Source organism: Oncorhynchus nerka, linkage group LG12 (genome assembly GCF_034236695.1).
Source record: "Oncorhynchus nerka isolate Pitt River linkage group LG12, Oner_Uvic_2.0, whole genome shotgun sequence".
Classification (NCBI taxonomy): Eukaryota; Metazoa; Chordata; class Actinopteri; order Salmoniformes; family Salmonidae; genus Oncorhynchus; species Oncorhynchus nerka.
Window position 1 is genome coordinate 79,670,631 of NC_088407.1, and position 13,790 is coordinate 79,684,420.

Genomic DNA, 13,790 nt, shown 5'->3' on the forward strand with positions numbered 1-13,790 from the left:
AAAAGGGTCTGAAAACATGCAGTACCAGTCAAAAGTTTGGACTCACCTACTCATTCCAGGGTTTTTCTTTATTTTTTAAACTATTTTCTACATTGTAGAAAATAATAGTGAAGACATGAAAACTATGAAATAACACATATGGAATCATGAAGTAACCAAAAAAGTGTTAAACTAATAAAAATATTTTATATTTCAGATTCTTCAAAGTAGCCACCCTTTGCCTTGATGACAGCTTTGCACACTCTTGGCATTCTCTCAACCAGCTTCATGAGGAATGCTTTTCCAACAGTCTTGAAGGAGTTCCCACATGCTGAGCACTTGTTGGCTGCTTTTCCTTCACCCTGTGGAGCACCATCTCAATTGGGTTAAGGTCGGGTGATTGTGGAGGCCAGGTCATCTGATGCAGCACTCCATCACTCTCCTTGTTCAAATAGCCCTTACACAGCCTGGAGGTGTGTTGTGAGTCATTGTCCTGTTGAAAAATAAATTATAGTCCCACTAAGCGCAAACCAGATGGGATGGCATATCGCTGCAGAATGCTGTGGTAGCCCTGCTGGTTAAGTGTGCTTTGAATTATAAATAAATCACTGACCGTGTCACCAGCAAAGCACCATCACACCTCCTCCTCCATGGGAACCACACATGCAGTCCGTTCACCTACTCTGCGTCTCACAAAGACACGGCGGTTGGAACCAAAAATCTCAAATTTGGACTCATCAGACCAAAGGACAGATTTCTACCGGTCTAATGTCCATTGATCGTGTTTCTTGGTCCAAGTAAGTCTCTTCTTATTATTGGTGTCCTTTAGTAGTGGGTTCTTTGCAGAAATTAGACCACGAAGGCCTGATTCACGCAGTCTCCTCTGAACAGTTGATGTTGAGATGTCTGTTACTTGAACTCTGTGAAGCATTTATTTGGGCTGAAATCTGAGGTGCAGTTAATTGCCGATTTCTGAGGCTGGTAACTCTAATGAACTTATCCTCTTCAGCAGAGGTAACTCTGGGTCTTCCTTTCCTGTGGCGGTCCTCATAAGAGCCAGTTTCCTCATGGTGCTTGATGGTTTTTAAGACTGCACTTGAAGAAACGTTCAAAGTTCTTGAAAATTTCCGGATTGACTGACCTTCATGTCTTAAAGTAATAATGGACTGTCATTTGTCTTTGTTTATTTGAGCTGTTCTTGCCATAATATGGACTTGATCTTTTACCAAATTGGGCTATCTTCTGTATACCACCCCTACTGTACCTTGTCACAACACAACTGAGTGGCTCAAACGCATTATGAAGGAAAGAAATTCCACAAATTAACTTTTAACAAGGCACATGTTAATTGAAATGCATTCCGGGTGACTACCTCATGAAGCTGGTTGAGAGAATGCCAAGAGCGTGCAAAGCTGTCATCAAGGCAAAGGGTGGCTACTTTGATGAATCTCAAATATTATATATATATATATATATATATATATATATATATATATATATTGGTTACTACATGATTCCATATGTGTTATTTCATAGTTTTGATGTCTTCACTATTATTCGACAATGTAGAAAATAGTAAAAATAAAGACAAACCCTGAAATAAGTAGGTATGTCCAAACTTTTGACTGGTACTGTATATGCTTCTTTTTTTTTGTAGTAAATTTGCAAAATTGTATAAAAAGTGTTTTTGGTTTTTGGATTGTATGTAGATTGATGAGATGGAAAAAAAAAACTATTTAATCAATTTTAGAATACGGCTGTAACGTAACACAATGCAGAAAACCTTACTGATCTTGACAAAACGACCCCCCACCACAGTAAATTTAAAACTGTCCCTAAGTGGAACAAACATGCTTCCATGACAGGTAGAATAAAGTCAGTTCTATTCATGACAATTATATTTGACCTTATCCAGTTATCTGCCTTCTGTTGCTGTGTCCATACTTTACATTATCTTTCTGTGGGTTAGGTCGCCTTATGAATACAACAGAATATCTACATTTGAAGTCAGAAGTTTACATACACTTTAGCCAAATACATTTAAACTCAGTTTTTCACAATTCCTGACATTTAATCCTAGTAAAAATTCCCTGTTTTAGGTCAATTAGGATACCACTATATTTTAAGAATGTGACATGTGAGAATAATAGTAGAGAGAATGATTTATTTCAGCTTTTATTTCTTTCATCACATTCCCAGTGGGTCAGAAGTTTACATACACTCAATTAGTATTTGGTAGCATTGCCTTTAAATTGTTTAACTCGGGTCAAATGTTTTGGGTAGCCTTCCACAAGCTTCCCACAATAAGTTGGGTGAATTATGGCCCATTGCTCCTGACAGACCTGGTGTAATTGAGTCAGGTTTGTAGGCCTCCTTGCTCGCACACGCTTTTTCAGTTCTGCCCACAAATTTTCTATAGCATTGAGGTCAGGGCTTTGTGATGGCCACTCCAATACCTTGACTTTGTTGTCCTTAAGCCATTTTGCCACAACATTGTAAGTATGCTTGTCCATTTGGAAGACCCATTTGCAACCAAGCTTTAACTTCCTGACTGATGTCTTGAGATGTTGGTTCAATATATCCACATAATTTCCCATCCTCGTGATGCCATCTATTTTGTGAAGTGCACCAGTCCCTCCTACAGCAAAATAAATGGTTGGGATGGTGTTCTTCGGCTTGCAAGCCTTCCCCTTTTTACTACAAACATAACGATGGTCATTATGGCAAAACAGTCCAATTTTTGTTTCATCAGACCAGAGGACATTTCTCCAAAAAGTATGATATTTTTTGTGGAGGTTTTGGAGCACTTGCTTCTTCCTTGCTGGGCGGCCTTTCAGGTTATGTCTATATAGGACTTGTTTTACTGTGGATATAGATAATTTTGTACCTGTTTCCTCCAGCATCTTCACAAGGTCCTTTGTTGTTGTTCTGGGATTGATTTGCACTTTTCGCACCAAAGTACATTAATCTCTAGGAGACAGAACGCGTCTCCTTCCTGAGCGGTATGACGGCTGCGTGGTCCCGTGGTGTTTATACTTGCGTACTATTGTATTTATCCTGTCTTATCTGGTGTCCTGTGTGAATTTAAGTGTGCTCTTTCTAATTCTCTCTCTCTTTCACTCTTTTTCTCTCTTTCTTTCTCGCTTTCTTTCTCTCTTTCTTTCTTTCTTTCTTTCTCTCGCTCGGAGGACCTGAGCCCTAGAACCATGCCTCAGGACTACCTGGCATGATGACTCCTTGCTTTCCTCAGTCCACCTGGCCGTGCTGCTGCTCCAGTTTCAACTGTTCTGCCTGCGGCTATGTAACCCTGACCTATTCACCGGATGTGCTACCTGTCCCAGACCTGCTGTTTTCAACTCTCTAGAGACAGCAGGAGCGGTAGAGATACTCTGAACGATCGGCTATGAAAAGCCAACTGACATTTAGTCTTGAGGTGCTGACTTGCTGCACCCTCGACAACCACTGTGATTATTATTTTTTGACCTTGCTGGGCATCTATGAACATTTAAAAAATGTGGCCATGTTCTGTTATAATCTCCACCCAGCACAGCCAGAAGAGGACTGGCCACCCCTCATAGCCTGGTTCCTCTCTAGGTTTCTTCCTAGGTTCTGGCCTTTCTAGAGAGTTTTTCACACCTGCATTGCTTGCTGTTTGGGGTTTTAGGCTGGGTTTCTGTACAGCACTTTGTGACATACATTTGATTGATTGATTGATACAGATGAACGTAGTATCTTCAGGCATTTGGAAATTCCTCCCAAGGATGAACCAGACATGTGGAGGTCTACAATATTTTTTCTGATGTCTTGGCTGATTTCTTTTGATTTTCCCATGATGTCAAGCAAAGAGGCACTGAGTTTGAAGGTAGGCCTTGAAATACATCCACAGGTACACCTCAAATTATGTCAATTAGCCTATCCGAAGCTTCTAAACATCATGACATAATTTTCTGGAATTTTCCAAGCTGTTTAAAGGCACAGTCAACTTAGTGTATGTAAACTTCTGACCCACTGGAATTGTGATACAGTTAAATAATCTGTCTGTGAACAATTGTTGTAAAAATTACTTGAGTCATGCACAAAGTAGATGTCCTAACCAACTTGCCAAAACTATAGTTTGTTAATAAGACATTTGTGGAGTGGTTGAAAAACGAGTTTTAATGACTCCAAACTACGTGTATGTAAACCTCTGACTTCAACTGTATAGGGGGGAGTTCTTGGTTGATGGTTTCAACCAACAGTGCGATTTCCGGGAGTTTCCAGGCAACAGAAAACGTTGTCTCTCCTTTCACCACAGTGGGTGCTGTTGTTCAAAATCCTCTAATCGATAGATGACGCAAATTTGCGTCACCGCAACCAGGAAATGTAGTAGCTGTTCAAATTAAACTTTATGCACAACAAGGCTGCATTCAAACTGTCATGAGCATCTAATGCACATGTTTCACACCGAGTTAGATGTGACTCAACGCCGATACTGTAGTTATTTTAACATGACAAGCATCTTCTTGTTTTAGTAGCCTGATTTGGTGAGTTATTTTCTTTAAGCTAGCTAGCTATAACTCTCATTGATTTTAAGCTAACTAGCTACCTTGCAAGTGCTTGTGCACGAGCCTTTGTTCATGGACGGGTTGATGTGGCATACATGCCTCGTGCTTTATTGTGACCATCAGGAACAGCTACATTCTAGTAACCAATGACCATAATGTCCGGAACCTTTGTTGTAATCTGGCTAGCTACTTAGCTATTGCATGCATTTCCATTCAACCAAGGTCAATTTTCCTGATACAAGAAATGCATGCACATAGCTAAAACGTTATTAATGTACAGTCCATGATGCATTTCTTTGTGTGAAAGTATTCAAATTGGTTCCTCTTGAGTAGAATAAACCTCATAGATATGTTGGTTCCATGATTTAGCTAGTCAATACAGTATGCTTATGTTTTCTCATCTCTTCGCATTCCTGTGTATAGTCCAATCCATAACATGTTCTGGACACTGTTGTGCCGACTGAGGACCCAGAAGCCTTTGGGGAGTAGGACATGTGCCTATAGGTTCACCTCTGTCAATCTGTCAGACCCTATCAAGCCGCATGTACCACCTAGAACTCTACTAGCTCCCTGGACCACCACAGGCTCTGGTCATCATAGGGCGTGTCACTCAAGCACACACGTCCAACACCATGGCTGGACTGTCAGACGAGATGTTTTGTATGCGGCACGACATTTTAACACCTGTGTTCAGTCACTATCAGCTGTCCCTGGTCAGCCCACCTCCACCAGACACTGGAGTTTCAGTATACAGAGGTTTTATTCAACAGTTCCTGTTAAATCAGTGATGAAACCAGTGACCGTGCTTGGAAGTGGGAAAAAAATTCCTAAAGGCCCCAGGACCAAACAACCATCCAGAACCAATCAGCCGACCCCAAAGGAGGACAAGGTGAAGCCGTCCGTCCATCAATCAGATTAAGGGACTGGGAGTTGCTTAATAAATGAACGAATGAATGGATGGATGGTGGGCTGAATGGATGTGTGAATGAATAGATTTGAGGAAATTGTTTGAGGTACATACAGGGACAGTACAGACCCACACACATCAGAGCATATAGACTTGAGCCCTATCTTAACATCTGATATCACCCAATTCTGGTTCTTGATAATGTGGGGTTAAAATGTCATTAACAATGTTTTCATCAATGTTCAATCTGACCCCATAGGATATGATGCAGTGCATTGCCTATGCAACAGCAGACCAGTACCATCTGCCAACACTCTGCCATGACCTCATAGCCCACGGCTTCTATGAATTAGATTTACCAAGAGGTAGGCCAACACCTTTTTGCTTTACTTCATGGCTACTGTAGGCTAATTGCTTACTCTTTTCATGGCTGTGCAATGTAACAAAAGACACATTTTGATTATAATATATTTTAATTTCAGATGCCTCAAATGCACTCGTAATATGCACTGACAATGCCCAAAAACCCAGTGATAATGCAACAATGTTCTTCTTCAGGTATGTCCTCTTTTTTTTCTGTATGTTATTGTTATGTCTTTATGTCTTTTACACAGCTTATTGATTTGTCTTGAGTGTGAATTAATTAAGCCATTTTTACTTCTAGGGAGGGATCAGTGGTCTTTTGGAATGTTGAAGAGAAAACCGTAAGAAGAATTCTGATCCTATTGCACATAAGAAGTCACAATAGTAATTATAGTTCTGATAATAACAAAAAAAGATCACATTACACTCGCTTAAAAAATACTAAGGGAAGTTGTGGTTCTCTTGAACCAGGTAGTCTAACATGCTGACCAAACCGCATGGGCAAAAGTTGATTTTGTTCACCCACACCAGACACGATCAGGACACACAGGTTGAAATATCAAAACAAACTCTGAACCAATTATTTGAATTTGGTCAAAAAGCAATAAACATTTATGGCAATTTAGTTAGCTAGCTTGCTGTTGCTAGCTAATTTGTCCAGGGATATACACATTGGGTTGTTATTTTAGCTGAAATGCACAAGCTCCTCTACTCCGACAATTAATCCACAGATAAAACGGTAAACCAAATTTAATTTCTCGTCATCTCTCCTCCTTCCTTCAGGCTTCTTTTTCTTCTTTGGACTATATTTGATAGTTGGCAACCAACTTTATGGTGCATTACCACAAAAGATGAACTGATTGCGGACGTCAGTTCACCTTTCAATCACCCATATGGGTATATGCTCATAAAAACCAATGAGGAGATGGGAGAGGCAGGACTTGGAGCGCTTTGAGCGTCACAAATAGAACCAAGCGCCTGGCCGCGCAGACGCTTGCGAGCAGTGTGGGTGCAATGATTGAATAACATGTATGTGTACATTTATTTTGCAATGCCAGCGGTGTGGTCAGCATGTTAGCAGGTGATTTGTAGAGGGAGCTGCAGATATTGTCAGTTACAGATCAATAATGACATTTCTTGCTATTGAACTGCTTTGTTTTTCAGATGAAGAAAGTGATGAGGCTCTTGGAGCGGCATGAGATTCATCCCTACGAGGTAGCTCTGGTCCACTGGGAAAATGAAGAGATCAACTACACTATTGGAGAGTACGTCACCTGATATGGTTGGTCGTTACAGATCAATTATTGCAGTTTCAATCATGTTATATGGATTACAGTAAAATGTAATTGTAGATTTCTGAAAAATAAATGACTTAATATGATATGTCTTTAACATTTATCGTTTATTTCGTTTTCATTTGGATGATAACAATTTTATTACTCTCCTGGGATAGGGCACAATTTGTTGTCAATTGTTGTCTTTAGTGATCAGTGTCTTCTGTTCAACCCAGGGGAAACTCAAAGCTACAACGTGGTAACTTCCTGCTGAACAGTGAAATAGATCCTGACGAGGCCGTGCTGGATAAATTTGCATTTTCAAATGCCCTTTCTTTGTCAGGTTAGCTGGAACCTTTTTCATGTTACTGTTTTTTGTTAATGTATGAAACATAGCATTACTGTTAAACGGTCCAGGTGTATATACACTACTGTGGTGATGTATCCTTACAGTCTGATACTGCTCTCCCGTCTGTCTGGGCTTTGTTTCAGTGAAACTGGCCATATGGGAGGTGGCTTTGGATGACTTTGTGGAGTCGATTCAGTCAATTCCAGAGGTAGGTTAACAATAATCTGTGTACAGTTTGGATCTCTGCACTTGAGAAACAATAATCTCAAATCTTGAGTAGAGAATCACGTAAAATTATCATTACGAATTGTTTGTCGCTGTAAAAATCATTTGCCAGAGGTTCCTCCCAACTGACTAGATTATATGCACTTCCCATTCAGATGCTGAAATCTGGGAATAAAATAAAGCTGTCCAGAGCAGAGGTTATGCAGAAGATCGGAGAACTCTTTTCTCTGAGGTAAAGTCAATTTAAAGCTGTGACTCTTATTTAGGGCTGTCCTGGACTAAAACGAATCTTGGTCGACCGAAAGCCGTCTGTTCCAATCAATTGGTAAACATTTTAAAACGTGTTTTTTTTTTCCATATATAGACACTGTGTTTTATTGAAATCAATTATGTATACATTGAGCTTGTCTGATGCTTTAAGCTCACTGTTTAATGAAGTAAGACCGAAATTGCTCAAGAGGGAGCCAGAGATCAAGATGACCAGAAGATAAAAACCTTAACCTGTCCCGACTATCCTCCTCCCGCTCCTACTGGCTTTCGCAGATTCTGCCACTACTCTCCTGAAGATATCAGTAATAGGCTACACGTGGAGTCTGCAAACTTTTTCATGTGGAATGCCAATTTATCTTGCCATTTCTACTGATCTGCGTGCCAGTTATGGTTTTCATATGCACATTTTCGTGGAACAGTTTAATTTAATTTATAATAAGTCTTTGTTTCTCAAAATCATTGTCATGTGGTTAATCAAAATTCTATCCCAGCGTAAATGATACAAACCTAAAAGTAACTTATATTGCCATTGCCAACTATGTAAAAATTGCCTTGTCATTCTCAATGAATGTAAAAACAGACTTTGTTAGCTTGCTGTTTGAGGTGGGAAAAAACATGACTTTGAGAAGCTCCGCAGCTCATTAGGGGTGGTGCTTTAAGCCAATCAGAAATACTATGAGATCCCCAAATGGGCACATTTATATGCCTACATTTGTGAGCAGGCCAGGTAGCCTATAGGCCTACTTTTATGCGTAATCAGGTTACTCAACATTGACAGGAGCACTCCAAACAAAAGACAATGACTAAATTGACAACCTCCTAAATGGAATAAAATGAACCAAAACTTGTTTCTCACAAGTGTAGCATAGGTTGTGTGCTCTGCAAACCTATGTGTCCACTCACTCCGACAATGAGAACGGTAAAAGACTGGAATAATAACATGTATTAACAGACATTACCGTAAGCAGACAAACATTGTAGATAACAGTACATGTACTACTGGTGATATATGTCATGGGGAATTGATAGACACTAACAATCAAGCGCAAACAATTCACACAATTGAAGTTATGAAACAATGAATGTGCACAAATTGGCAGGAGAGAGCGCATTCTGGAGAGAGACGTGCATCTTGCAGCCACACTCCCCTTTTTCTTGGACTGTGCCATTCTTGCAGCCTCCGCAATGGATTAGTCTCAGCCTCCGCAATGGATTAGTCTCAGCCTCCGCAATGGATTAGTCTCAGCCTCCGCAATGGATTAGTCTCAGCCTCCGCGATGGATTAGTCTCAGCCTCCGCGATGGATTAGTCTCAGCCTCCTCAATGGATTAGTCTCAGCCTCCTCGATGGATTAGTCTCGGCCTCCGCGATGGATTAGTCTCAGCCTCCGCGATGGATTAGTCTCAACCTCCTCGATGGATTAGTCTCGGCCTCCGCGATGGATTAGTCTCGGCCTCCGCGGTGGATTAGTCTCGGCCTCCGCGATGGATTAGTTCACTGAAATGGGTGCAAATAAGACCGGTGTCTCATGTGCCATTAAAAAAAGATAGATAATATACCAGTCAAAAGTTTGGACACACCTACTTATTCCAGGGTTTTACTTTATTTTGTACTATTTTCTATATTGTAGAATAATAGTGAAGACATCAACTATGAAATGACACATGGAATCATGTAGTAACCAAAAAAAGTGTTAAACAAATCAACATTTATTTTATATTTGAGATTCTTCAAAGTAGCCACCCTTTGCCTTGATGACAGCTTTGCACACTCTTGGCATTCTCTCAACCAGCATCATGAGGTAGTCACCTGGAATGCATTTCAATTAACGGGTGTGCCTTAATGCGTTTTCAGCCAATCAGTTGTGTTGTGGCAAGATAGGGGTGGTATACAGAAGAGCCCAATTTGGTAAAATATCAAGTCCAGAAGAGCAGCTCAAATAAGCAAAGAGAAATGACAGTCTACCATTACTTTAAGACATGGAGGTCAGTCAATGTGGAACATTTCAAGAACTTTGAATGTTTCTTCAAGTGCAGTCTCAAAAACCATCAAGCTCTATGATGAAACTGGCTCTCATGAGGACCACCACAGGAAAGGAAGACCCAGAGTTACCTCTGCTGCAGAGGATAAGTTAGAGTTACCAGCCTCAGAAGTCAGCAATTAACTGCCTCAGATTGCAGCCCAAATAAATGCTTCACAGAGTTCAAGTAACAGACACATCTCAACATCAACTGTTCAGAAGAGACTGTATGAATCAGGCCTTCATGATCGAATTCCTGCAAAGAAACCACTACTAATGGACACCAATAATAAGAAGAGACTTACTTGGGCCAAGAAACACAAGCAATGGACATTAGAGTATTGGAAATCTGTCCTTTGGTCTGATGAGTCCAAATTTGAGATTTTTGGTTCCAACCGCCGTGTCTTTGTGAGATGCAGAGTAGGATGATCTCCGCATGTGTGGTTCCCACCGTGAAGCATGGAGGAGGTGTGATGGTGTGTTGCTGGTGACACTGTCAGTGATTTTATTTAGAATTCAAGGCACACTTAACCAGCATGCTACCACACCGATATGCCATCCCATCTGGATTGCGCTTAGTGGGACTATAATTTGTTTTTCAACAGGACAATGACCCAAAACACACCTCCAGGCTGTGTAAGGGATATTTGACCATGAAGGAGAGTAATGGAGTGCTGCATCAGATGACCTGGCCTCCACAATCACCTGATCTCAACCCAATTGAGATGGTTTGGGATGAGTTAGACTGCAGAGTAAAGGAAAAGCAGCCAACAAGTGCTCAGCATAATGTGCGAACACCTTCAAGACTGTTGGGAAAGCATTCCTCATGAAGCTGGTTGAGAGAATGCCAAGAGTGTGCAAAGCTATCAAGGCAAAGGGTGGCTACTTTGAAGAATCTCAAACATAAAATATAAAACCCTTTTTCTGGTTACTACATGATTCCATATGTGTTATTTCATAGTTTTGATGTCTTCACTATTATTCTACAATATAGTAAAAATAAAAGTGTGTCCAAACTGTGTTATTTATTTATTTGCTACTGCTCGACTAAAGAAATATATATATTGGTCGTCCAACAGCCTATCAACCAGTCGAATATTTGGGTTCAGCCCTACTCTTGTTTTATAAAACATTTGAACAAACTGAGTTGTATTACATTTTACACTGCATCAACCTGAGCTCTGACCTGCGGTTATGTTGTTCCAGACACTGTATCAACCTGAGCTCTGACCTGCTGTTATGTTGTTCCAGACACTGTATCAACCTGAGCTCTGACCTGCTGTTATGTTGTTCCAGACACTGTATCAACCTGAGCTCTGACCTGCTGTTATGTTGTTCCAGACACTGTATCAACCTGAGCTCTGACCTGCGGTTATGTTGTTCCAGACACTGTATCAACCTGAGCTCTGACCTGCTGTTATGTTGTTCCAGACACTGTATCAACCTGAGCTCTGACCTGCTGTTATGTTGTTCCAGACACTGTATCAACCTGAGCTCTGACCTGCTGTTATGTTGTTCCAGACACTGTATCAACCTGAGCTCTGACCTGCTGATCACGCCAGACTTCTACTGGGACAGAGAGAACCTGGAGATGCTCTATGACAAGACGTGTCAGTTCCTCAACATCAACCGCCGGGTCAAGGTAGGGGGGGGCTATAATATAATAATAATTATATGGACTTTACCAGATGATTTTATCCAAAGCGATTTACTGTCATGGGTGCATATATTTTACATATGGTATGTGTCTTATTCATCATTAGTATGAGTTTATGGATCATATTTGATAATATTTTATTTGAAAGCAGATGCAGTATTACTTGTAAATGTAGATATGTTGTTTCTTCTGTGATATAGTCCACTTTAGTCATAGGCAGCAAACCTTAAAAAATGCTTGTCATTATGCAAGAAATTATAGTGGCATTGAAATCCATTTGCAGCAGTGGGCCCTGTTGTCCTATTGTTTTTCAGGTAGTGAATGAGAAACTGCAGCACTGCACTGAGCTGACAGACCTAATGAGGAACCACTTGAGTGAGAAGCACAGCTTAAGGCTGGAGTGGATGATCGTCATCCTCATCACTATCGAGGTCAGAAACCCTAACGGAGCACAAACCTCTAACTACATGGTTTATGTTCTAGTGATGATGATGGTTATGATTTAAGATTATATTGTTTCTAGCGTTATAAAGAACAAAATGTAGCCTTATCATCAAATGTTTTATATCCTCTCACTAATCTTTTGGTTTGGTTTCTTCAGGTGTTGTTTGAAGTTGGCAGAATGATTTTCTGAAGAGCTTCATCGGCGATGCTAAAATACAGATTTAAGGAAAGAAAAAGACTAACAGATACCTATTTATGTAAGTACATTACATTATGATCATAATGAACAAGACATTGAAGAGAAGGCTAAGCTTTGACCCCAAAGAAGGTAACTTACTGAACATAAGAAAATGGCACAACTACGTTAGACTTACTGTTCGTTAACACTTGCAACGATGGAATGGGATTTGATTGATTAGGATCCACATTAGCCAACAACAGCTGGTCTTACAGGGGTCTTACACATAACAAAAAATACTTTACAATTTACATAGATGACTACACACTATATGTTTTTACATTTATCAGTTACACGTGCATGTCAGTACATACATACAAGTAGGTCACACGGGGGAAAGGAGTCGTGAGGTGAGGCGTTGCAAGAAGTAACACATTTTCAATGGAAGGACAGAGCCTTGATACAAATTGAGAAATATCACTGTAGAAGACAGGATTTTGGTTGGTGGAGCGAGGCTAAAAGGAAGTTCACATTTAAGCAAATCACCAGTGTCTGCGCCACAAAATGTAAATGAGGAAGGAAATGTCTCACTAGCTCACTTTAACTGTTGGATTTCTGTTCAAAATATGTATCCAAATGTACTCATTAATATATAAATGGTGTTTGGGGCTTTATATGCTTGAGTTTGTTTGTATTAAAGTTAAAATTGCCTATGTGTATTGATTAACTGTATTTATTTATTTGGAGACATACATTTCTGTTTGTCTTCATTCTAGCAAACTGTATGATAATTCAAACAACCAATCCAATGTCTCATGAACCCAGTGACTGGTCTGTAAAGAAGCTGAGCCCTATTAGAGCTTCAGGTCAATAAGAAGATGCTAATTGTCTATGGTCTTACCATGTCAAATGTTATTCAGAAGATGCTAATTGTCTATGGTCTTACCATGTCAAATGTTATTCAGAAGATGCTAATTGTCTATGGTCTTACCATGTCAAATGTTATTCAGAAGATGCTAATTGTCTATGGTCTTACCATGTCAAATGTTATTCAGAATATGCTAATTGCCTATGGTCTTACCATGTCAAATGTTATTCAGAAGATGCTAATTGTCTATGGTCTTACCATGTCAAATGTTATTCAGGTTCACGATGTGATCCATGAAAATCAACAGCACTTAGATGTAGTGACAGCTGTCATCTCCTGTGTGAAATCTTTTGTGTGTTTTGATTTTTAAAATAAAGTGGAGTAAACTTAATTCCATATTGTAAGTACTGTATGTGTCTTGCTTTATTTACTATAGGTAGAACCATAGTGACAGAACCATAACTTGTATGTAAGAAAGGCCCTGAGAGGCTCGGAGTGGTCCTTCAAGCTGTATGTAAACCCCTTTATCTGGCTCGGAGGACTGCTCGGGGTCCAGCCAATATCTACAGTTGAAGTGGGAAGTTTACATACACTTAGGTTGGAGTCATTAACTTGTTTTTCAACTACTCCACAAATTTCTTGTTAACAAACTAGTCTTGGCAAGTCGGTTAGGACATCTACTTTGTGCATGACACAAGTCATTTTTCCAACA

The 13,790-nt window shown here is 40.0% G+C and overlaps 1 protein-coding gene across 1 annotated transcript; it reads left to right on the top strand.

Moving 5' to 3' along the window:
* The first annotated feature begins 1,507 nt into the window (after positions 1–1,507).
* Positions 1,508–13,485, top strand: rmnd1 (required for meiotic nuclear division 1 homolog). Its single transcript, XM_029675905.2, is given in 13 exon segments — positions 1,508–4,477; positions 4,479–4,502; positions 4,947–5,412; positions 5,690–5,795; positions 5,913–5,988; positions 6,095–6,134; positions 6,958–7,058; positions 7,304–7,410; positions 7,560–7,624; positions 7,797–7,873; positions 11,453–11,573; positions 11,903–12,019; positions 12,190–13,485. Coding segments are annotated over 13 exon segments (1,404 nt in total). The 5' UTR covers positions 1,508–4,406; the 3' UTR covers positions 12,223–13,485.
* Positions 13,486–13,790: the final 305 nt, after the last annotated feature.